The sequence below is a fragment of the Paroedura picta genome, chromosome 6 (genome assembly GCF_049243985.1).
Source record: "Paroedura picta isolate Pp20150507F chromosome 6, Ppicta_v3.0, whole genome shotgun sequence".
NCBI lineage: Eukaryota > Metazoa > Chordata > Lepidosauria > Squamata > Gekkonidae > Paroedura > Paroedura picta.
Window position 1 is genome coordinate 79,720,243 of NC_135374.1, and position 26,501 is coordinate 79,746,743.

The 26,501-nt window shown below is 41.5% G+C and overlaps 1 protein-coding gene across 15 annotated transcripts in view; it reads right to left on the bottom strand.

Moving 5' to 3' along the window:
* Positions 1–26,501, bottom strand: part of TBL1X (transducin beta like 1 X-linked) — a 202,103-nt gene that overhangs the window by 21,179 nt on the left and 154,423 nt on the right. For 14 of the 15 annotated variants that reach the window (XM_077343283.1, XM_077343292.1, XM_077343282.1 and 11 more), the window contains 2 exons: positions 15,208–15,315; positions 1,266–1,411 (listed from right to left, as the gene is read on the bottom strand). In XM_077343283.1, coding sequence (XP_077199398.1) covers positions 1,266–1,411; positions 15,208–15,265 — 204 coding nt within the window. In that variant the 5' untranslated portion in view covers positions 15,266–15,315. Of the gene's footprint in view, positions 1–1,265; positions 1,412–15,207; positions 15,316–21,791; positions 21,887–26,501 lie in introns of those variants that run through there. The other variant, XM_077343295.1, reaches the window with a different exon arrangement.

Sequence of the window (26,501 nt, forward strand, 5' to 3'; positions counted from 1 at the left end):
CCTGAAGATAACAGAATCTGTCTTCTCCCTACAAACTATGATAGTCACCAGGCAGTCAACTATGGATTAGATTAGTATCCCCGTCTATGGCCAGGATATAAATTCTAAATTGCCCAGGCAACTATATTTAGATGCCATGCAACAGGTGAAGATCCGTCAGCCGTAATATAAGCAGAAGAAAAAAGTCTCAAGCTGGCGATGGCAAAATGACTTGTTCCAATGAAAACAATGTTCAAAAAAATTTCAAAACAGATTCCTAGGTATAGTCTATTTTTGATATCTTTATCAGTGACATTCTCAATATATTGTTAATAACTCAGTCTTCTCTAAATGTATTCTTTTGGGTGAAGAAATTATAGAAAATAACTCAATCTCTAGTAATATTTTGCTTTGTATAGTCCAATCCCCACATGGTCATATATCCAAATTTATAAGTGGGAAAGATATATCCCCTGCTGCAAAATGATAAACCTCCTGATAGTTTAGAAAACATCTATGTCACGACGTTCAATAAAATACCACTGCCCAACAATAACATTCACATTTTAAAGTATTTTTCCACCTTCTGTGGAAGTGTGTTTTCAGGTTCTGGGCACCTGGGTATTGCAAAGCAAAATATCATCTATCACAACTTTTTTTAATTGTCGGACTACTATGCCAAGCTACACTGATATTATGCTTAGGGTATAAATGTCTCATAGAATATGAAAATAATTTTCAGGTTGTTGCCAAAGTATTAACCAGATCGATAACAAAACAGATGTGTTCAAGAATTCCAGATGATCAAATCACAGCACACTTTTTAAAGTTTTAAAGTGCAGCCACTCATGCCAAGACACCTTTGCTTCAATGCCTCCTCCTTGAATTTATCCATCAACACTTACCAGTATCCCACAGTCAGGAGGATCATTCTCAAACAGCAAGTGAGTCTTGGCTAGTAAGTTTGTTTAACCATCTAGAGAATCTGCGGAAACCACACTAGGCCAAATATCAATCTGAAGGCAGATGTCTTATTACTGGCAGAATGCCTCAGAGGCGGTGTTACCTCTTCCAATGGGGATAAAAAAAAATTCACCTCTTACACACAACCAAATTTTTTTATATAACTATCAAAGATGTTTTTGAGGTCAGGTACATGAGGGAATCAGAAGAGTTTGTACTGAGTTCATCTGTGGAAAAACAACCCTTTCAGATGCTCTCAAGGTTTAGCATCATCACCTGATGCTTCCTGTTTTCTTTCTGCACAAGGCAATGAAGATACTTACCTCATTGATGCTGATCTCAGCTTCCACATACTGCAGGCCTTTCTGAAGAATGGAGATGAGGGCAGCAGGTGGCACTAGTGTTCCATTGATGTTGGACTGGCTAATATGACTCTCTATTCCAAATGTAAAGGCAGAATGGGAGAAACCTGAAAGCAGGAAGGAAAGCCGTGATATGAAGTCTAAACACTCCTTAATGTGACAGGCATATATATTAAATAAAAGGCTGCTTAACTGTGACATGCCAACACAAGGATATCAAATTCACCAGATTGGGTCAACTGGCACACAGAACATTGCCTTCTCACCTTTGTTTAATTTGTAAACATACTTTGCAGAAAGGGTGCTGCTGGGAAAAATAATTTGTCATAAAACAAAGCATAAGAAAAACTATACCTTCTTTTAAACAATAGAAAGATGCCTTAAAAGCTTTTTATCACTACACAGGTTGGAGGCATTTGACAAAGGCAAAGGGGATGGAAAGGGGGGTGCCTCTCCACCCATTACTATCCATTTCTACAATAACAGTTTGACAAATGCAAAATCATATCCTTTCTCATTTTTCCCCGGCAACGTTGGCAAACAGCAAACTGAGATGCAAAGCAGGGCTTTTAAGAATCAGCATTAAACTCTTTGGATTATTGGATTGGCATTACAGTCCTTGAAACTAGAGCTCAAGTGTATGTATGTATGTATGTATGTATGTATGTATGTATGTATGTATGTATGTATGTATGTATGTATGTATGTTTATGTTTGTGTGTGTGTGTGTGTGTGTGTGTGTGTGTGAGAGAGAGAGAGAGAGAGAGAGAGAGAGAGAGAGAGAGAGAGAGAGAGATCAAGTGACAGTTGATTTATGGCAATCCCAAAAGGTTTTCAAGGCAAGAGATGTTTAGAGGTGATCTGCCACTTCCTGCCTCTGCATCACAACTCTGGTACTCCCCAGAGCCCTCTTATCCAAATATAAGTCAGTGCTGACCCTGTTTCACTTCTGAGAGATCAGGGCTCAGTTTTTCTATATGTGAAAAGATAAAGAACATGACCAAATTGCATTTCCCTCCCAACTCAACGCCTTCCCGCCAACGTTGAGGCATGTTAAAATGCTGCTAAAAGCTTCTGTTTAGAAATAAAGCAATTTATTTTGCCTCACACATCTGACATAAGAAATATTATGTTGGAATAAGTTGTGTTATTTGTTAAGGTGACATTAGACCATTCACTCACTCACTCACTCACTCACTCACTCTACTGCCTTCGCATAAGGCTCAGGGCAGTTTACATAAAACGTAAAGTTACATATCACAATCAGTCATGATGACAACATCTATAACAGTGGTTATAAACTGAGCAATGGTATTATAATAATTCATGTTACAACAATAACTTTAACTTTCAAATCATGATCCCATGGGAGCTCAGCCTGGGTCCAAATCGTGACAAGGGGTGTCTGAGGGTTAGTGGATATTGTTGGGTTGGCCAGCCTCAACCAAATGCCTGGTGGCGTTTTACAGGCCCTGTGGAACTGTGGGAGTTCAGGAAAGGCCCTGATCTCTTCAGAGAGCTTGTTCTACCAGGCCCTAGTTGAAGCCCAACACTCTTCTTTTGCCACCTATATTAGCAATCACTCCATTATCAATTGTGGAAAAGATCTGCATCTCAACACAAGTCCAGAGAGCCATCTGCACATTATGGAAGTAAGATTCCCCCTTTCTCTAAGGCCAGGGGTGGGTGGATGAGCAGCTAGGCATCCTTTGATCATGCCTGGATTCAGCACAACTGAGAATTCTCTCCCCCAACATTGCCTCTTGCCCTTCAATATTTCTGTTGTGTTTTGGTAACTGTGAGCTCTTTTGCAGGACATCTTACCACTAAGAAGTATAGTTAAAACCAGAATTAAATAAACATCCCCCAATTGTTCTGTCAAGGACTGAAAGTTCATTGCCCATCCAAACAAATCCCCTGAATATACTCTAACTATTAACGGTGTCAGCAAAGGGGTTATTCTAGGTCACTACGCTCCAAACGTTGCAAGCATATAAAGCTGTCTTATACTGTGTCAAGTCATTGGTCTGTACTGCTTGCCCCTGACAGGCAGTAGTTACAAGAAATCCTTTGTTCATAGAATCATAGAGTTGGAAGGGGGCATACAGGCCATCTAGTCCAACCCCCTGCTCTACGCAGAATCAGCCCTAAGCATCCTAAAGCATCCAAGAAAGGTGTGCATCCAACCCTTGCTTGAAGACTGCCAGTGAGGGGGAGCTCACCACCTCCTTAGGCAGCCTATTCCACTGCTGAACTACTCTGACTGTGAAATTTTTTTTCTTGATATCTAGCCTATATCGTTGTACTTGTAGTTTAAACCCATTACTGCGTGTCCTCTCCTCTGCAGCCAACAGAAACAGCATCCTGCCCTCCTCCAAGTGACAAACTTTCAAATACTTAAAGAGGGCTATCATGTCCCCTCTCAACCTCCTTTTCTCCAGGCTGAACATTCCCAATTCCCTCAACCTATCTTCATAGGGCTTGGTCCCTTGGCCCCAGATCATCTTCGTTGCTCTCCTCTGTACCCTTTCAATTTTATCTACATCCTTCTTGAAGTGAGGCCTCCAGAACTGCACACAGTACTCCAGGTGTGGTTTGACCAGTGCCGTATACAATGGAACTATGACATCTTGTGATTTTGATGTGATGCCCCTGTTGATACAGCCCCAAATGGCATTCGCCTTTTTTACCACTGCATCACACTGCCTGCTCATGTTTAGTTTACAATCCACAAGTACCCCAAGGTCTCGTTCACACACAATGTTACCTAGAAGTGTATCCCCCATCCAGTAGGCATGCTTTTCATTTTTCTGACCCAGATGCAGAACTTTACACTTATCTTTATTAAATTGCATCTTGTTCTCATTTGCCCATTTTTCCATTGTGTTCAGATCTCGTTGAACTCTGTCTCTATCTCCCGGAGTATTTGCCAGTCCTCCCAATTTGGTGTCATCTGCAAACTTGATGAGTAGTCCCTTCACCCCCTCATTCCAGATCATTAATAAATATGTTAAAAAGTACCGGGCCAAGTATGTTTGTTCCAAACATCTGGAATGTACTTGAAGAGGTTGAGGAAGCAGTCAATTCTGCCTAGCCCAGCAGAGTTGCTAAGAAATTTCTGTGTGTGAGTGGGGGAATCACTTATGGGTTCTGAGATTCTTGATATTATTTTAGGACCAGCACTGTGTGCTTTTGTGTGTTGCCTCTGGAATGGTGGCAAGAGAAGCAGCTTCAAGGCAGCATCCAGCACTAGGTCTTGACTGTCTGCTGAAACCCCTCCTTGACTTTTGCTCAGGATCCCAGAATAACTAAAATTGTCATGCTTTGTGTATTCACAACATAGACTGTCACACCTTTAAAATACATGCTAAATTAGAATGAGAACATTCAATATTTTAATAAAAATCTCCAAATATTGTTTACACCAAACGTCTATGATTTACCAAGGAAGAGTCAAAACAGTTCTGATAATTAATTTTGTATATATATCTCACACATATGCGTATGACTATTTTCAAATGTACGTAGATGCTGTGTTTACTAAAATACAAATTCATTTCTGAATTCATAGTGTTTTTTCTTTATGTAAAAACAGTGGAATTACTATCACTTAGAGGTTCTAAGGTTGCATACTCAGGAAATTCCTGGAGATTTTAGACTGGAGCCTGGAGTGGAGGGACCTCAGCAGAGTATAAATCCATGAAGTCCACCTTCTAAAACAGCTAGTTTCTCTAAGGAAACAGATCTCTGCCATATTTAAATACATTGAAATTCTGGGAGAACAACAGACACCACATGGTGATTGGCAACCAAAAAGAAGTTTACAACATTTTTTGATGTTGAAGTATTCTTTTGTACCCCGCTTTTTACTACCCAAAGGAGTCTCAAAATGGCTCACAGTAATCTACTCTTCCCCTCCCCACAACAGAGGCCCTGTGAGATAGGAGAGGCTGAGAGTGCTTTGAGAGAACTGTGACTAGCCGAAGGTCACACGTCTGGAAACAAGTGTAAGAATGGGGAATCAAACCCAGGTCTCCAGATTAGAGGCTGCCACTCTTAACCAATATACTGAACTGTCTCTCAAAAGATATCCTCACACATTAAAAAAGTTAGTGAACCACTAGTATATCCTATATGCCATAAATGAACGGGTTAGTTCACAGTCATTTCTGACATCAATTGTTCTTTATGCAATCACATGCACATATATTGCCAATATATGGATAAAGTACTGTGATCTGTGGATAGCGGCATACATTTTAATAGTTTCCATGGTTGTTGGAATATGCAATCACATAAAATTACGACATAATGAACTTAATTATCATATCAAAACTAAAGCTCCCCCCAGAGATCATGTCTGCAATACAGGGAATGTTATAACGATGATTTAGAATAAGAGCTAATAATAAAATATAAGGGATGTGCCTGAGATTTTTTTAAGGGAAACATTGAGTGCTAATTTTCACATTTTATAGTTGTCCAATCATGCGTGGGGACATGTGTATATGTATGTGGGAAGGTAGGATGAAAGAGTGTGAAAAGAACCTAAATAAAATTACTCAATTATCACCATGCTTTCACCAGCAAGTAAAAGCTAACATTACAAAAATAGAAGGGGAACAAATGACCATGCTACAGGGATTCTGACAGAAAGTTGTCAGGTTCTCCACTGGCTTAGAAGGAGGTTAAAAACTCTGAACTGAAAACATGCTCACCTGTCAAAATCTCCATTCATTTATAAGCTATGCCTGTTAATCTTTCCCCCCAGTAATAGTACCTTGTCACACGGTATATTAAATTGCCTTTGAAAGTACATGTAACCTATCCAACTAAGTCAAAGCTTTCTAGAAAATATTTCCCTGTTCTGTGTTGCACAACTTCTACTCCACTTTGAGGGTGGTTGTGGGAGAGATATGGAATCTCACAACATCCACCAAGTGGTCTTTAATATCAATTCACTACGTTATGTATTACTGGATGTTGAGAATCAAATATCTGTCCCTGTTAACCATACCAGCTTGGCCAGCTTGTGTTGTGGTTTGGAGCACTGACTTCTAATCTGGCGAATTGGGTTTGATTCCCTGCTCCCCCATGTGCCGCCAGCTGGGTGACCTTGGGCTCGCCACAGCACTGATAAAGCTGTTCTGACCGAGCGATAATATCAGGGCTCTCTCAGCCTCACCTACCTCACAGGGTGTCTATTGTGGGGAAAAGAAAGGGAAGGTGATTGTAAGTCGTTTTGAGACTCCTTCCGGTAGAGAAAAGCGGCATATAAGAACCAACTCTTCTTCTATTCATCAAAATACAATAGCCTGTACCCTACCTCTCAGCCTTCCTCCATAATAAAGACCTTCCTCCAAACTCACCAGAGAAATAACTACTTAAGAAGGAGGATTTCAAGCTCTGCTCAGTGAAATGGTACCATACAAGCCACCTTTTCCTCATCTGATTATGATCCACGAATCATAGACCTCACGTTTCTAAACTTCCTTGTAAGACTGCTCCTTTCCTAAACAGTATAGCGGCTCCTTCCTGTTTCTAGATCCTGCTGGTCCTGTTCCACTTTCCTCAAAACTGCAGTTTGCAAACATTGGAAATGTTGGAGGGGTGTCCACTATCAAAATTCTATCTTACAACCCAAACTAACAATTGACAAAACTCAAGTGCCATGAATGACCTGCCATTTGTCACTAAAAGTAGCCAACCTGCCTTTCAAGATGGTAGGTGGCTGGTCTATTACAGGCCCTAGTGAGAAAGATCCTCTTGGAGTCTGTGGTGGCTCTTTAGGAACTGGATGATGTGAGCCCAAATGTTTACCTCTATTATTGAACCTGTGCCAGCCCAGTTCCATAGACCCTGGAAAGGGCTACTGTGTAGAGTACTGCAACAAGTAAGGGTGCTGGTACAAGAGCCACGGGGTATGACAACTGTGATTGGTAGGATCTATACATCTGCTGAGACCTGTACAGAGTGGCAGAACTTGCCATGATGCCAAATGAATATGCTGTTTGCTTGTTTTTCTTGATTTGACTGTTGGTTGACAAAGGAAATAGTGTCACTCCCTCCAACAGGTGGTTTTCCACCTTCTGCCGGGTGTTAGGAGGGAGAGCTATGGAATGTGGCCAAGCATTCCTTCTTAGAATAAGTGCTGAAACCATGGCCCTGGAGGAAGGGTCAACAGTGTGTCTGCCTGAATTAGTTACTTGGATATGTGCAATGCTTCTACTTGGAGAAGTTTAGCTAGAGGTTGTTTGTCTTCAGGCAGAAACTCTATATAAGCAGCCATCTTTTCCCAGAGGAACAAGTAGTATCTTCCCATAATTGTACTATACTTGGTAACGCACAGATTGAGTGCAGCAGAAGAGTAAACTTTTCAACTACTTGCATCAATTTTTTGTCCCTCTCTATCAGTTGGTGAGGAATGAGCGCCTGTATGCTGTTTCGGCTGCATCTCCTCAGCTATGCAGGATAGAACCATAGGGTGGCTGAACAGATAGGTTCTTGTTGCACCCTGTATAAATTCTCCATCTTTTTGGATGGGGCAGCCATGCCAGCTGGTTTTAGGCTTGGAAATGTCAGCAAAATCCTACAGGAAACAGAAGACAATTATATCAGGTGACTCTGCATAGAGCTTGCCTAGGATCTTGTCTCAATGTCTTGGGTTGCTGGAGGTCACTTCTATTTCCAACTATTTAGCCATTTGCATCTGCATACAGCTTCAGGTCTTCATTAGGTGACACTGGATCAGGATCCCCCACAGTGTCATCAGGGTCCAATGGTAAGCCTGAGGTCAGACCAGAAGGGGAGTTAGCCTTCAAAACCTTTCTTCTGAATACAAATGTCCCATAAGGATTTGGGGGAGAGACTGCAGGAGGATCTCAAGCTGGCAGATACACAGTGTCACTATTCCATGAAAAGTGGTGACTCAATTCTGGAGGTTATTTTCATGATTGCCAGTTGCTCCATTCTTGAGGTCTAGGAGAAGGAAAAAATACGGGTAGCTTTACCAAGGAGGTGGAGGCACAGAATGCTGCCACAGTCAACTGGCTGCTGGAACTGCCAATACACCCTGGTCAGGCTCCATTTCCTCTCCTGAAAATGAATGTGCAGGTGAAGCATGTGGAGAAGGCGTCTGTGGTGGGGAGACTTCCCTCTGTTCCTTGTAACCAAAGATGGTTTGGCTGGAACCTAAGAGCTAATTGGTTCTGGGAGCAACTTGGAACTGGAACAATGCTTCTCCTTATGTTTTGATTTGGTACAGATGCTTTTAGGCAGGGGTTCCAATGCGTAGCATGCAGCTAGGTGGGCACGTGACTGGACCTGATGCTTTAGTTCTGTTCCCAGAACTGATGGAATCAAGATGTTTGATTGTGGCCTTGCAAGTTGGTTGGTTCTAACTGCTGATTTTGAAGGCAAATGTTCTTACTGGGGCAATGTTTTCACTGCCAGTTATTAAAGCAAGAAAGTTGCTTTCTCCTATAAGCTTGTCTTTTAGCGCACTACTTGATCAGAACAGGCTTTCAGGGTAAATTGGAGGCAAGTCATGCATGTGGCTATATGATGGGCCTCATCCAAAGAGAAAAAGCAGAGAAGGTGTTCATCTGAATGGGTCATTTGTGTACCGCACTGGGTACATTTTTAAAACAAAGCCTTCTGTGACATTTACCAAAGATGAGACAGTCCCCACGGAGCAAGGAAAACTAAAAACAAAACAAAAAAACAACCCTCAGTACAACCAGGGCTGAAGTGGCAATGAAGAAAGAACTGAGGGAAAAGGGGGGCTTCTCTATGCAGACCGTGTGATTGTTAGGTGGGAAGATGGCCTCTAATGAGCTCTGTAGGAGAGGGGCTCCCCTTGGAAATACCGGAGTAGTTGTAAGACAGCCTCCAGTGGCTGGCTGTGCAAGCACAGTCCTAATATGTGCCTGAACAGAAGATGGAAGATGAAAAATGTTTCAGGGTTGTTTTTTTTTAAGATTACGTTCCCCAGAGGATTTTTAGAAAGGAATGAAGAGAAAAAACACTGAACAACTCAATATAATTTAATTTGCATTTCATATTATGAATTTGAATAAGTGAGGACTGACATAAAAGCTTATGCAAAAATAAACTTGGTTAGCTCTTAAAGTTCATGATTTCTATTTTACTTCACTGAAAACAGTCAATCAATTCAATACATGAAGAGACAAGGTTTCATCTATATTGTATTAAGTGACAAATGACACCGCAGAGTCACAAACTCGCAATTGTAATCATAAACGATCTCTGGATATGAGAACATGTATTCCATTTCCTGTTCACATGGTTTCATAAATAGAAGTCAGTTGATGTATCTTTTCAGTTGTCAAGAAAACAGCTCCCTTTTAAATCTCAAGGTTGAGAAGGAACAGTAGCAAAGCCACTTGGCATCATATTTAACCAGTTCAAGTTATCTGTTCTGTGGATCTAGTCCCTAATTTCTGGGTTGTAATTTCCTTTCCCCACAAAATTTATTTTCCCTTTACAAAATACCCAGCAGAAAACACACTAAAAGCAGCAGGGGGTTCTAAGAACCAGAAGGGAGTCTTACAAAAATGGGGTTTGCTTTTATACTGACCTGGGCAGTACTTTGATTTTGAACATTTATTATTTTTTTAAAAAGTAAGTGTGATGATAATTTTTAAATACACTTGAAGTGTGACAATATATAATTGGAATTGTAAACAAGGTACAACTGAAAAAAGGCATAGACTGAAAACTGGAGTGCTATCTGGTTGTTAAAATCTGTGGGTAAGTGAAAGTGTAGGCAGCAGAAACCTATGGGTGTTATTCATTATTTTCAGAAATTGGTCTTGCAGAAGGCCTGAAACACATTAGCTTAGCTGTTTCCCAATACATTGCAAAGGATGCAGAAGAACTTGGGACTGAGGAGAGAAAACTTATCAACATCCTACCTATTTCTTCAGCCCTGAATAGTCTCAATTGCTCGTAATGTTTTTCCAAATAAAGAGGTATTCCTATTGACCAAAATATCTCCCACAGTACATCAGAATCCTGGGAGTGCCTTCTAACACAGAACTGGGGGTGGGGGGAGATGACATATCCTTGAAAACAGTTTCCCAATTCAACTTTTTTTTTTAATGGCAGTGGCAGACCACTTAGTAGATGCCTAACAAGACACACATTTCTGAAATCTTTTCACAACTCTTCAGAATAAAATTGACATAAATCATTTGAAGAGATACACTAATTTTTTTTGCTTGAAACACAAAGAACTTTTTTTTAAGTATTTATCAAACTCCAAAACACTCTAAACATTGTGGTGGCCTTAAAATGGGAGTTCAGTTGCTTGGCATGCCTAAATTTCACAGGTATAAACCTGGTTACTTGCAGACACACAGACTTGGATGGATGGGAATAATTCCAAAAACACTTTCACAAGAAGCTAGATTTGAATCCAAGCAGAACATTTGTATTGTGTGCATCATATTCATTTGGTCCTGAGCTCTGAAAGGAAATAACAGTTTCCCTGGCCAGCAACATTCCTTAAAACTAAGAGGTGTTCTCAAAGACTACCTATTTAACATTTATTTGTTAATAAATGTTAACATTTATTAGACACCTTTCCAAAATTGTCCAAGGCAATGTACAGAAATAAATTACTTGGAATATTAAAACAAACTGACACTATGACCATCATATGATTGCATTCATGAGGAATTTTGGGCAAGATCCGCTAAGGAACTGAATCCGTAGCCCCCTCCCTCAATCTCTTCTTTCACTTACACCTTTCACTGTGGGAAATGTTAAGTAACATCCCTTCCTCTTGTTCCAGATTGATATCTCTGTCTATGCATCTAAATATGAACACAAGAAGAACCATGTGCAGCGAGAAAGGATGGTATAAAAGTATGACACATGTAATTTTTTATAATCCCACCTTTCATGCAAGGAGCTCAGGGTTTTATCCCGTACATCTCCTCACAAATAAGAAGAAGAAGAAGAAGAGTTGGTTCTTATATGCCGCTTTTCTCTACCCGAAGGAGACTCAAAGTGGCTTACAGTCGCCTTCCCTTTCCTCTCCCCACAACAGACACACTGTGAGGTAGGTAAGGCTGAGAGAGCCCTGATATCACTGCTCGGTCAGAACAGTTTTATCAGTGCCGTGGCGAGCCCAAGGTCACCCAGCTGGCTGCATGTCGGGGGAGTGCAGAATAGAACCCGGCATGCCAGATTAGAAGTCCACACTCCTAACCACTACACCAAACTGGCTCAAACCACTACACCAAACTAACATGGTTGTTTCCCCTGTATCTCCTCACAACTACTCCATTAGGTAGATTGGGCTGCATGGCAGATTGAGGATTTGAGCACAGGTTGCCCAAGTCCTTAACCACTACCACACAACCCCATCCATTCCAACTACATGGAGGGACAGAAGAAACCTTCTCCTTTCCAGCTTGGTGTAGTGCTTAAGAGCAGTAGTTTCTAATCTGGCAAAGTAGATTTGATTCCCCGCTCCTCCACATGCAGCCAGCTGGGTGATCTTGGGCTGATAGAGCTGTTCTGACCAAGCAGTAATATCAGGGCTCTCTCAGCTTCACCTACCTCACAGGGTGTCTGTTGTGGGGAGAGGAAAGGGAAGGCGAATGTAAGCTGCTTTGAGACTCCTTTGGGTAAAGAAAAGCTGCATATAAGAACCAACTTTTCTTCTTCATCTCATGTATAGCATATACTATATATAGCATAGTATATAGAACAGCTTTGGCAACTTAACTACACCCCTTGTCTATTACTAAATGCCAACAAAATCAAAGTTCTTCAGTTTTCCTACTACTCCCTACTCCCACCAGCCTGGGAGACTTGGCTGCACCACTTACTTTCAAATAAAAAGGCATGAGGTGAGGTATATGATGCTTTGTGTTTGACAACCTTAATGCGATAAAACCATATAAAATTCTCCAAAGAGGGAAGCCCTAATTTATAAACTGGGTTGTCAAGCTCACTAGTATGATTAATTTAACAGCAACTAATCTCTACCAAATACCAGCAGTCTTTTTGCCTGGACAGTGTCTGCTAAATGGAGCCTTTAATTAATATAAAGAGCTGAATAAAGGCACTTATTCAGCAGGTTCAATCAATATAGTTGAAATAATAAATTTAAATGTGTGTTTTGAAATTCCATTTTAAAAACCAATACAGTATTCTAATCTATGTATTTTATAGATGGCCATACAGAGACCATGATTGCTCAGCCTTACCTCCCTTTCCCCATTTATAGCATACCCCAGTTAATACATAGCCTTATTTAGGCTTTTGACAAACCCACTTGCTTGTGACAGAACTGTAGAAAAATTATAAAGCAACCATTTTACATATTTTGTTTAAGTTAAAATAACATTTGACAAAGAACAACAGCTTACCTCCCCCCCTTCCATTTGACCAAACTACAAAAGCAGGCCAGCAAAATCTTTTTCTATGGTTGGGTACGAAGCAGACCCTCTCTTAGCAACACACCTGAACATTATCTTTCAATTTGTTCCTTGGGGGAAAAGGCTAACTGAGGTAATGGAGACAATACCCAGGTTCATTTTTAAAGCAAGGAAAATCATACTTAGCAGATTTCACCCTAACCAGTGCTCTGCAGTCAGTCATAACAACGCCTGTAAACAGCAGTCATGAATAGTCCGTCACTGTTGACATGCTGTAATAAGGGGTAGCAAGGTTTTCAAACACTGATATTTTCCACAGATGGTCACTGTAGCCTTTTTTAAAATAGTTACCAAGACAGTAAAGGATCCTTTTTTTGAATGCATCCTAATCTGGCATATTGCAGACTACCTTAGTAGGGTATTTAAGTCTTTTTTAAGAGCCAGTTTGGTTTAGTGGTTAGGAGCATGGACTTCTAATCTGGCATGCCAGGTTTGATTCTGCACTCCCCCACATGCAACCAGCTAGGTGACCTTGGGCTTGCCACGGCACTGATAAAACTGTTCTGACCGAGCAGTGATATCAGGGCTCTCTCAGCCTCACCCACCTCACAGGGTGTCCTGTTGTGGGGAGAGAAAAGAGAAGGCAACTGTAAACTGCTTTGAGACTCCTTCGGCTAGAGAAAATTGGCATATAAGAACCAACAACAACGGGCAATCAATCCAGAGCATTGCGAAGGGGGCTGTTTTTTTCGGGAGAAGTACCAAAATTGCAGCATAGCAGCTGGTACTTTTCCTCTAGTCTCTCTGTATTTGAAAACCAATTGGACCAGGGAATCTAATTCTATGGGACCCCATCATCTTCCACATTTAAATTCAAAAAGGAATGCTGTCCTCTTTTAAATTTAAATGCCTTTTGCAAGCCATGATGATGGTCTGAGTGAAATCTGAAGGTATTTAAAAGTCCCTTTAAATGCCTTTCCTATAATGAGAGTTCACTCCAAAGGCATTTAAAGATCGAGAGCCCTTTAAATGAACTTCAGCAGCAAGTATTAAGCAGTACCAAAACATTCCAAATATTTTTATGATTTTTCATGCTCAGCCATTTCAAATAGCCGAAAGATAGCTAAAAAAATCTGTCTTGATTAATACTTGAAAAATACCAATGTGGTATTTTTTCAGCTCAGATTAGCCAAATGCACACCTCTAGTCTGTTTCTTATCTGCAGGAAAAAATATCTAGGAGAAAGCAAGTAAACTACTTCTATTCAAATGAATAATTTAAAACAGTTTCTTCTTCTAAGAGTGCCAGATTTTAAATCCAAGTTCTATATAAAGATACACAGGACATTTAATAGTGTGATTCCATGGATTGTAAATTGACAATTAACTACAAGAACTGAAAGTGTATAGCCACTTTCCAAAATAATCCCTTCATGAGTATGTGCATTGGCTCCACTCATGGGTCACAACTTTGGCACACCTGGAAATGCTATCATGCTCAGCAGAGTAGGACAATTTGTTCCTCAACAAGTTCAAATCTGCAAATATCTTGAGAAGCAAACACAGGCCTTACAATATCACAGACAACAAAGTCTAACTTCACATATTTCATTCCTCCTCCTATTTTCTAATTTTTCAAATAAACGTGAATGGCTATTTTGTAATTCAGTATAATGGTGCAGTAATTTATTTCAGGCAATTTTTGAATAAAACTGGTCTCAAGCTGCTATACACCTATACAAGAAAAGCTGCTTCTGTATGTAGCAGGGGGGAGGGATTAAGGTTACATTCTTATCCATGGTTCCTCTATATATTTGTGAAACAGCCTGGAACATGCCTGGCTGTCCACGTTTGAATAGGGTCAATCAGGGTGCAGCCAGGAATGCAGGGTGCAGCCTGATTGTCCATGCCCCTATAGCTCTCTCCCTCCCTCCCTTTACGCTACTCACGTTCCTCTCAGATGCGCCAGAGACAGAGAGAGACACACAGAGCCCTGCCAGACAGAACACGAGCTCTCATTCCTTCCTATCACTCCTGCTGCAAGGGAGGCAGAGAGAGACACAGAGAGGCCAGCCCCAAGCTGCACACCAGCCCTCCTTCCCTCCTACAAACCAGCCCTAATTACCTGCTATGCCTCCTGCTGCAAGGCACACTGAGAGACACGCAGTGAGAGGGAGACTGAGAGAGACACAGAGAGATCTGCAAGTTATTGGGAGACTGTTGTTCATGTTTCTCCTGCATTATGTTCAGTTAGGCCCAGAAAAGCAAACTTTATGGGGGGGGGGGAGATATAATTGTCTGATCTATAAATGTCCCGCAGAAACTTGTAAATAGTAATATTCATAAACTTTTTAAAAAGCAGTCCTCAGTGGTTTAAACAATAGCCATTTACTAAACCCTTTGTGCAGTTTGCAAAACAGCACTGACCAAACTTGTTTCATTAAAAACTCTTGCAAGGACATTCAAAGCATGTTTGTAATAAAAAGTTACCTGACTCCTGGAGATAGCGATACACCAAGAAATTCACTTCGTCACTGGTTATGCTCATCTTAACCCCACCTCAATATGATGAGGTTTGCAAGAAGTGCAATCCACGCTCTGTTGAAAGGAAAAGTGACAAGCACAGTTCTGTAATGCCAGCATTTATATTGAAATTCATGCTTTTGAAGGAAAAATGGTTTTCTATGTTCACACATTCATTTACATTTGAACTGCAGTGGAAGTTCAGTAATATGAAGTGACTATAAAATTCTGAAGCACCCATAATATTTTTACTGTTCAGCAGAATTGTTAAATTTTTTCTAGATTTCTAGAGTTAGGCAAATGAATACTTAAAATTTCAAAAGAGCTCATACATATTTTCATACATGGCTTTGTTACAATGCTATATGACTATTACACAGAGAGAAAGCAGGCCATAGCAAAACAGGCCCTGGAATTCAAGCACCTGCTACAGAGGTAAATCTGTTGTTCCAACCTGTCTTCTGTGTTTTGCACTCTCGAGTAACCATTTCCTCCCTTGGTTCCTAATGTTTACAGTTCAAACACCTTCAGAGTCAAACTAGATATGATGCAGGAATTCCATAGTAAGTATTCTTCATGGTTATTTTCAATGAGAAAAAAGTAGTGATTGGTCACCAGTTCAGTATTGTGATGGGTATTGCCACAGGCAGGATTTAATTCTTCCTATTTGATTTTTTATAGTTGTATTTATTTTTCCATCCCATCTCCTAAGACTGGGGACAGGCTACATCATGATAAAATACATATATAAAATAATCTACAAATAAAAACAGTTAAAATCTAAAATAGTTTCATTTTCAGCTTCTCAGATCTTATACTTGCTGGAAAAGGAAGAGAGAGGCGATAGGAAGGCCCCAGTTCATACATAAATTGAGGCTATGGCATGGAGGCCAGTATAATTCTGTTGTTTGGGACCTCAACCATAGGCCTGGAGGAACAGGTCTCCTACACCATTTCCCTTTACTTCAGCTATTTCTGGTTCAACGAAAAAAAATACCATATGGGTACATGGAATAAATATCTCATTGCAGGATATATGAGAGGATGCGGGGGGGGGGGGGGTAGAGGGGAACTGAAAGCATCTCAAGGAAAATGGGTAATCTTCTCATGTAGTATCAGGGTTTCCAGATCCCACGGTGGAGGCAAGGGTCCATCAGCTGGCTAAAAGGGGGACTTACCAGTAGAAAGAAGAAAGCCTAAGCCATATTGCCAGAGTTGCACAGAAAGTGACATCATAATGCCAATGATTTCCATTTTGGCAAAAACTCTATGGGAGAAGCCAATTTTACAACACAGTCCTTCCTCTCCGCCCCCCCCCCCCTCCCCAGAAGATCATCATCCAGTTGTTGTTGGCATGATGACTTTAATTCCTGTGTAATGCCAGAAACATGGACTGGGCCTTTCTCTTTCTCCTATTAAGTTCCCCCCTGATTTCCCACCAATTACCTGGTGGGACATGGAAACACTAGATATTGTTGTGGTCCCCATCCAAATTTGATATTCCTTTTGTGGCTGCTTTTAGCTCTTTGAAAAACCATGGTAGAAGCTAATAAGTTATATTTGGCACATCTGATTTATCCCTCATACTACTGTGATGGACAGCAGCTAGAAAATTAGGTTCTGCATCCTGTAACAACAGCTACAGGTAGTGAGGGGTTAAAAATCCTCACAAGATTATATGAACCAGGTTAACAGGCTCTGAACCCTGTCACTGGCTAGCCACATCTGAGTGGGAGTTTTCATACTGGCTGTGAGCAGAAGGAAAGATAGTTTAATCTGGGTTGGATTCTGAGTCTGAGACTGGTCAGAGAGAAGTCTGACAGACTCTTAGCAGAAATACTCCTCAAAGGGGATTCTGTATCAAAAAGAGATTTTGAGTCAGAGATAATTCACACTGTGTTTGGTCAGCAAGAGCAGTCATTTAGTAGAGAAATAATTTGGGTAGACAGGTGTTTGTGCCCAAATTAAGCCAAAGTGGAAGGAGAAACCTAAAAAAGAAAAGAGTTGTTTCTTATATGCCACTTTTCTCTCCCTGAAGGAGTCTCAAAGCGGCTTGCATTCACCTTCCATTTCCTCTCCCCACAACAGACACCCTGTGAGATGTGTGAGACTGAGAGAGCCCTGATATTACTGCTCGGTCAGAACAGCTTTATCAGTGCCATGGTGAGCCCAAGGTCACCCAGCTGACTGCATGTGGGAGAGCGCGGAATCAAACCCGACTCGCCAGATTAGAAGTCCACACTCCTAACCACTACACCAAGAAGGTAAAATGCTGTCTAGATACAAGGGGGAATTGGGTATATCTGAGGAAATACGTATGTGTGAGGGTAGAGCTTTGGTAACCTCAGAAGATAGTGAACTACTAAATCAAATATTTTTGGGATAAACACCAAAGAGAAACCTCTGAATTTAAAAAGAACTTTAGCATCTGAAAGAAAATCCTATAAACATCTGGAAAGCCTTTAAACTGATTTGTGTATATAACCATGATTCCTCGTTCCAACTACCTTTTTCTTTGTAAATAAAATCTTTAAATAGTTTATTAGTAAAAGCATTATAATAAAGGGTGAGTTAAAAAAAGGCAGCTCAATACCTTCACATAAGCTCCCATGGCTGAATGAAGCCAAAGAGATCTACAAGTGACAAGGTGGGACATTAGCCTATTATGCACGGCCACTGAAATGGTGGTTGGCGGTTGCATGGAAAACACGGAGGAGGAAGAAGCGAAGCAAACCGCAAACGCACAGGATGGAACACAACGGTGGCAAAATCCAGAGCAGTGCTGGCTGCGGCCGACGAGGCGCTGATGCGGAGCAAACAGGAAGGGAGGCAAGCATGGTGCTGACCGAGGCTGGGCTGCCACGGCATGTGCAGGCACTGCCAGCGGAACCGAAGGGCACGGAAGGGGAGAAAGGAAGCACACCCAGAAGCCCTGTACACCACGGACCTCCCCGATTATGCACGCAGCCACTCCGGAGCCACTTCTGGTTGTGTCCTGGTCGCCTGGGAAGCTCTACTTTCTTCCACATTTCACTAACGCAGCTTTTTCAGGAGCATATGTCGACTCTGCGCCCGGCTGCCGCCTGCGGCGTGCATTATTGGTGATTTTAGCCACCGCCATTCCACCTCGAATGTGGACATTCCCCTCCGTGCATAATAGGCCAGTGTGAGAAAGCATATAGAGAGGTATTCCCTCATAACTACATTGTAACTGTTCAAGTTAGGTATCTTTTTCAACATTTGCTTCTTTGACTCACTTGGTTAAACACGAAAATATCACATGAAAAAACCCATGCACAAACGCTGAAGAATGAACAGATGATAAATATATAGAACAAAAATTTAAAGAATACTGTATATTTGCTTATTCAGCAACATGACATAGCATTTTGCATAAAGCAGAACCACATTATTCGATACTAGTAATCAAGCCCGCTGCAACTAATACAGTGGGCACTAGGTGAGGGAGCCCCCGGCAGTCGGGCGGAGTGTGGCTGCTAGGGGCTCCCTTGGCCGTTGGCCTGATGCGGCGAGAGGCGCAAAGCGCCTCTCACCGCATCAGGCTGCCGGCAAGGAAGCAACTTTCTTCCTTGTCGGAAGCGCAGGAATCGGCCGGGCCAATCGTCAGGGCTTTGCGCCTGCCGATTGGCCCGGCCGATGGTCTGTCTGGAGGAAGGGGCCAATCAGGCCCCTTCCTCATCACGGACTAATCCCGCCCTAACTCCTCCCACAGAGCGCTTAGCGTGTTAAGGATTGACACTAAAGCACCAAGAATGCTATTTATTTCTTCTTTGCAGCCTGCGAACCATATTGCTATGTCAGTCATGCAGTCAGGGGGATGAGAGACTAAGTAAGAGGGGATAGACACACAATAGGGGGATAGACACACACACACACACACAGCCAGCCCTTTGTGCTGGACTGCTGAAGAATTATTATTGCAATAGGAAATGTAGCAGTCACAGAGAGGTTCTGTATTCTTGGTGCTTGGGGAGATATTGTGGGAGAGCTTTGGACATTCTGGCCCTGCTGGTGGCATTCTGGCCTCCTGATGACACCTGGGTTTTGGCCACTGTGTAACAGTGCTGGACTACACAGGCCATTGGCCCTATCCGGCATGACTTCTCTAAAGTTGTCCTTATGCTTGAAACTACATTTGCTAAAACTTAACAAGATGCTGTTTTAGAAATCAAATAATTCTAATGTAACACAATATTTTTCAAAACAAAGCACAGTTTTCCCAGTTGTCAGACATGGTAGTATTTTCCCATCCTACTTTTTTCTTAATTCATTTTATATTTAAACTAGTAATTAAGCCCGCTGTATGCCGAATACAGCGGGCGCTAGAAACTGACCTTGGGGACCGCCGTCAGTCTGCTGTCTGCTGGGGACCGGCTCGGGCCGCGCCCGGGCCGCGGCCGCGAGCCGCGCCCGGGCCGCGCCCGCGAGCCGCGCGCCGCGCCCGGGCCGCGCCCGCGAGCCGCGGCTGCGCGCCGCGCCCGGGCCGCGGCTGCGCGCCGCGCCCGGGCCGCGCCCGCGCCCGGGCCGCGCCCGCGCGCCGCGCCCGGGCCGCGCCCGCGAGCCGCGCCCGGGCCGCGCCCGCGAGCCGCGCCCGGGCCGCGCCCGCGAGCCGCGCCCGCACATCCGGCCGCTTGCTGGCAGGGCCGCTGGTGGACTGTTTCTTCCTGGAACCTTGTTGGCCGGGAGCGGCTGCGAGGACGGCGGAGACCATTGTAAGTTGGGGGCGAGGGGGTGGTGCGCGGGGGCTGCGGCCTGCGTGGGTTCCCTCGGGCGTCAGGCCAGGAGCAACTGCAAGCCGCGCTGCGCGCGGCTCGCAGTTGCTGGGGCTGGGAATCAGAGGGAGCAATCGGCAGGCGCTTCGCGCCTGCCGATTGTTCCCTCCGATTGTCTGTCATGAGGAAGGGTCCAATCCGGACCCTTCCTCATCCCGGACACATCCCGCCCCAGAACGCCTTACTCTTTTATTTAGTCCGTGGCGCCCGTGGCGCCACGGGCGGTGTTCAGATCATATGTTTTTGAACTATTACGGGAAAATGGTCCATACTTCTTGTCCTTTAGAACAATAATCTCTCTCCTATGTCAGTTTTGCAATACCTATAGATCTCATACCCACAGTGTACTTTATGATTACAATCAAGATCACAATCAAGTACTTTATGATTACAATATTGCATTAAACTATAGAAAAGTAAATGGATAAATAACCAAGTACTTTAATAAATACATGGCATCTTTCTTTTTTTCGGCAACCTGTATAGCCGTTACTCACTGAAACTCTAACAATTCCTGTTGCTTATAGTAGCATCTGCTCCTTTAAGTCAGCTATGCTCATCTACAGGTTCCCTCAAGGCTGAAGGTCATGCATGAGTCTAGCAGATGTCTCTGCATTATTTATGTGAACAGTTCTTTGGAGCTATGCAGTGCTTTTATTTCAGTGCTTGAATATAATTCATCAACAATTCAGATTGATTTTCCTCCAACAGTTTTACAGTCATTGTAATGGATGACTTTTCAAGTCATTAATTTTATTTGTTGTAGTAATTTGTAGATTGTATAATACAGCTAATAACTAAACTTATTTTGCCTTGAGAAATAACAATGTCTTATTTCACCAGAAAATGTACCTTTATATTATTTTATTATATATTTATTTTATTACATGTTAATACCATCCTCCCTTGTGGCTCAGGGCAGTTTACAGTAATCAGGCAGTATTTCTTTGTTTGAAAGGAAACTATGATAATATTCTAATTAAGATTAGGATTACACAAAAATCTAAAAACAGAGAAATCACAACAAACATTTAAAAGCTTAAAAAGGAAATAATGGCTTTTATTCAATGACACAGAATGCTTCAAAGTGGCACAGATATCTGACATTATCTTAAATTACAGGAAAAATAGTTTTCTATTCACAATAATGGTTGTCACAATATAATATTGTGACCTGTGTTGCATTAGTTCAGTGAATCCACTTCAATCATTATATCAGCATACTTATTTTAGCAAGATCTATGCTGCCTTTCTATTTTCAGAAGATACAAAGTCAGCCAACATAAAAACAGCACACTGATCCTAAAAAGTCTTCCCACATAAACTAACACATTCACTAGCTGTGCAGTTGGTCAGGAGAACAAAGTGAATTTTGGCTGTTCATCCTTGAGAGGATTGGTACTAATTAGCAGGTTTTATTCCTTACTCCCCAAGGATGTTCTACCTCCTGGGTGACAACTTTGTACACTATGTTTTTTTAACTTAGAAAACTGATTTTTTTTTTGGTGGAAAAGCCAGTATTGGCATGGAAAATCACCATCTTCTAACATGTTTCCATCAGCTGAAATGCATACATTGAAGTCATTCACATAGCTGGGATGATGGCTATATGGCACCGTTATCTATGATAGTGGAAGAAGGCTGAAACAAAATTCCAGGTCTCCACTGGGGAACTTATTGTATACTGTTTGCCCTCAAGCATTACCGTAACTTATTTCTTGCCTATATTCCCAATAGATAGTATCCAAACAAACACACCTCAAGTTCTGCTTGTGGAATGGAACTTTTCTGCTTCCCTCTTTCCACAACATCCCTTCAAATGTAGTTCAGAGGTCACCCAGGAACACACTGGGCATGATGCTGGACATTACAATTGGAAGGTTGAATTGTTGAAAATTGCCATCTTTCTCTTCCACCAATGGAAAACAACAATTGGGTTCAAGCCAAAGGCGGTAAGAAGAAACATTTCAATTTCATAGCAACAGGATAGTAGATTGTAACCCTATATATGACTCTTAATTTCAGTACAACTGGAATGATTTGCAAGAATATGTATGTCACAAGGGACAGTTCTTGGAACAAGAAGGATTCCTTGACAGGCCAACGATTTTCTGAATCATTGAGATCCACACAATTGTGTCAACAGCCTGTTTCAACAAATCATTTTTACATGTTTGCAACATTCAAAAAGACCTTCCACTTATGAAAGTATGCTACACTGAAGCCAACCAAAACTGATGAGAATACTCCTAAAAGAATTTCAGAAATGCACAAGTACAGGTTTGGATTTTTTTTTTGTTCAATTATAGTTACTAATTTAAATGTGTTTTATAACTGCCATTCAGTCATATAATCTATTTTTGTTCTGCCACCGACAAAAGCTTTGCTAAATTAATTAGCAGGTAAGGGGAAATAAACTACTTAACCATACAAATTTTTATAGAATATCACAAACATCCTCCTTCAAAGCATTTTTTTTCTTTCCTTCTTCTTATTATGTCAATCACCTACAACTCGGGACTTCTGTTGATGATGTATTTGATGGCTATACTAGCCTCAAAGAGGACAGGCTCAGGATGATGTACAACAAGTAATCATAGCAAAACTAATTAAAAGCATATAATAAAAAGAGGTTTCAAATAAATTTACATTGTTTAAGATAAACAATGTCAACATCAGCAGACAAATATATCATTCAGCTATCTTAGAACTAGAATTCAGTCTGGAAGTGGCTTTAATAGATGCCCCAACCAAAAGCCTGGCACAAGAGCTCCACATTACAGGCTCTGTGGAACTGCACTAGTTCTGTCAGGGCCTCGATATCATCTGAAAGCTCATTCCACCCAATGCAGGCAAGGACAAAAAATACCCTGCTCCCAGTTGAGGCCAGATATACTTCCACAGATCACCAACTGCCTGGTATTCAAAGAATGGAGAGTTCTTGGGGGATGGGGTATAGGTAGAAAGGCGATCTTTCACCTATGTAGGGCCCAGACCATGAATGGCCATACAGGTAAGTACTAGAACATTAAACTTGTTCTGGAATATATGAGTCCTTCAAGATGGACTCGACAGCTGCATTCTGGACCAGTTGCAGTTTCTGAAGCAAAAGCAAACCCGTATAGAGCAAGTTACAGAAGTACAGTCTAGGTGCTTTGGGGTTAGGTAAGGTGGTAATTGATATAGGTGGTAGATGATATAACATCAGCCATGCTAGTTTTGTGGTTTGCACCTCCATAGAAAGGGAGGCATCAAAAATCATACCCATATTTCTGGCTGATTGTGCGACTGACAGCCACACCCCATTTGGCAAAACTATTTCAGGGTGATTGTGGCAGCCATCCATTAGTTAGTTCTGAAATCATTAATTTTGTAGACAGCTCAATGCAATAATTTCAAGGAATTTCACAATCAATAGCAAGTAAAAGATGAATTAATTACGTTCATGATAAACCCACACACATTTCACCACTGAGAGCCAAATTTTCCCTCCCTCCATCTCTACTGCCCATTGGACCGTGGTGCCTGCCCGGCCTTGACTCCCCCAATCCCCTCCAGGCCTTCCTGTGTCACTATAAGCAAAATAAAATTAAGAAAAAGACAGCAAGCATGTTTGTTTACTGCCCTGTTTCATACACAGTTTTTCTCTATTGTGTTGGTAATTTGCCACAACACCTACAACACAGCCCAAGGCCTCAGTTTGCTGACATAAATTCCCCTGCACCAACTACTTGCCATTTGCCAGATTACCTGGCAACCCTATTTTTCTGGGATACTTAAGCACGTTAAAATATAACCTTTTAGATTTAAGATAAAAGATTACTTCAGAAAACCCATGTCTCAGCTATGAAAATACTGTCATAAAGCATAAACTGCTGTTCCAGGTAACATTGGTGTGTATTAAAGCAATATTATTTTTCTTGGTTTATTTTTCAACTCTCAGCAGTTTGTTTGTTTTTTTAATAACATCACACTCCAACATTTAAGGTCTGAAAGCACAAGTGGATGTGTTCCAATTCCCTTTGCTCCATGGTGAAAAGAGTTTTTGCTATATTGATCTTCTTTTCTCTTCTCTTCTTGGCACTTTGCTAAGCAAAAAAAAAAAAAGTAATTGTGTTGAATCTACTTCATGACCTAGTTCTGACAGAGATGAGAACTCTATTTTCCTTTTCTTAAAACAACAACAACCTAGTTTTAATGTTTTTATGTACATGTTATATTAAGTAATCAAGCATGGGAGGGATTATATCTAAATTGATTTAGTCTCCGGGACAACAGGAGATTAAAAAAATGATCAGTGGCATCTCTAAAGCTGATTTTAGCCTATCATAGCAGTCTTCCAGCAGTGGCTAAATGTGAAAAGTACTTTCATGGAATAAACCATGATAGCTTGACCCTGCATGCGTTATTTGATTTGTATCACAGTTGAAGTATTCAGCTTTTGATATAAACATGTAAAAAAGATCTCCTGAGTGAGGCCTGTCACAGGCCCAGATAGGGTCATCATATTTCAGTAGTGGTCTTACCAAGGTGTTAAACACGGGACATGCATATGCAGCTGTACTTTCTATTTTTGAAAAGAAGACAACCAAGTGAAGCATTTGACAATTGCTAATTGATCCACCAACTTGGTTAAGTGAATCATATAACAGTGATTAATTCTAAAGTGTGAAACTAGATGTTATCTCATTAAATGTGTATCAGAAATTGTTTACAGAGATAACAAGAATGCAGAAGTAGACTAATAAAAGATGACAGTGCGATAAGCAGTTTGCTTAACTCCTCCCTTGCCTGCCTGTTATTTTTGACAAATTTTCCCTGGCCATTTTATTCTTACCTGAGATTTCTTGCAATTTCTAAAAGATTAAAGAGAAAACAATTAAGTGATAGTCATCTAAGGCTTTCTCCACAGGGGTTTCATAAAACCCTGGGATTTCTTGAGAACCCTGTAAGAGTTGGAAGCATTTCTCTGACTGGGTGGAAGTTAACTCTGAATATGCATATTTTATTTTTTTTAATTATCAGGTAGTATGTCCATATACCTTTCTCAACTTTTTTACTGTTGAGAAATCCCTGAAACATGGTCTCCCATCCAAATATTAACCAGGGCCAACCCTGTTCAACTTCCAAGATCTGAGGAGAAGGGGTAGCCTGGGCCATCCAGACCAGAGCACATCTTTACCTTTTTCAAAGTACTCCTTAGGTAGCAGGGACAAATGCAAAAAAGTATCTGATGAAGTCAAGAAACAGATTAACCAAGTTGCAAGACAGACCCAAAAGAGACAGTAACAGAACACCACTAGTGGTCACTTACTGACTTAATCTATTCTCCAGTTTCTTACGCATGTAACTAGCTCTTGACGGCAATTAATGCCCTCACCCTATCTCTATTTATAAAGTAACTAGTAATCAAGCCCGCTGCGACTAATGCAGCGGGCGCTAGGGCAGGCAGCCCCCGGCAGCCTGACGTGGCGAGAGGGGCTTTGCGCCTCTCACCGTGTCAGGCGGCCGGGCAGGGAGCCCCGGGCAGGACTGTATTTGCCAGTCCTCCCAATTGGTGTCATCTGCAAACTTGATGAGTAGTCCCTCCACCCCCTCATCTAGATCATTAATAAATATGTTAAAAAGTACCGTGCCGAGCACCGAGCCCTGAGGTACCCCGCTACTCACCTCTCTCCAGTCTGATGAAACACCATTGACAACAACTCTTGGAGTGCGGTTCTCTAACCAATTCCCTATCCACCTAACTATCTGAAAATCCAGATTGCAGTCCTTCAACTTATCCATCAGAACAACATGGGGAACCTTATCAATAGCTTTAGTAAAATCCAAGTAAACGACATCAACCGAATTTCCACGATCCAGGAAACCTGTTACTTGGTCAAAAAAGTAAACCAGGTTGGTCTGACAGGACCTGTTGGAGACAAATCCATGCTGTGCCCACCAAGGTACACTCAAGATGGCACATATTCCTCATCTGCCTACCACCCAGGAATCTAAATGACATCACCTATTTTTGAAGGAACTGATAGCCTATCAGGTTCATATTGAACTTCAAATGTATTTGTTAATAGATCCCATTAAAACTTAAAGCATCATGTCTACTTCAAAATAAGGACACACAAAGCAGCTGCAACTAAATGTAAAACAAATGTTGACCAGAAACAGAGCTCTTAACTTCTGTGTCCTTTTAGCATTAGTAAGAAGTGTTGTATCACTAGATCACAGTAAGCCATCTTCTGCTTGAAAATTCTAAAAAGACACAGTTGCTGAAAAGGCAATCTATCTTTTATCTGACCAGGTTGATAATGTAACATATAAAACCGCTCTATTTGCTTTGGTCGCAAGGAAAATAAGGGCCAATGTTACAACTGTTAAGGCAGCCTCTTAATAATCTTGTACTCTGTAATCATGTATACTGTTTCAGTTCTTTGGTCTTAAATTTTATATTTGTATACAGTTCCTTTT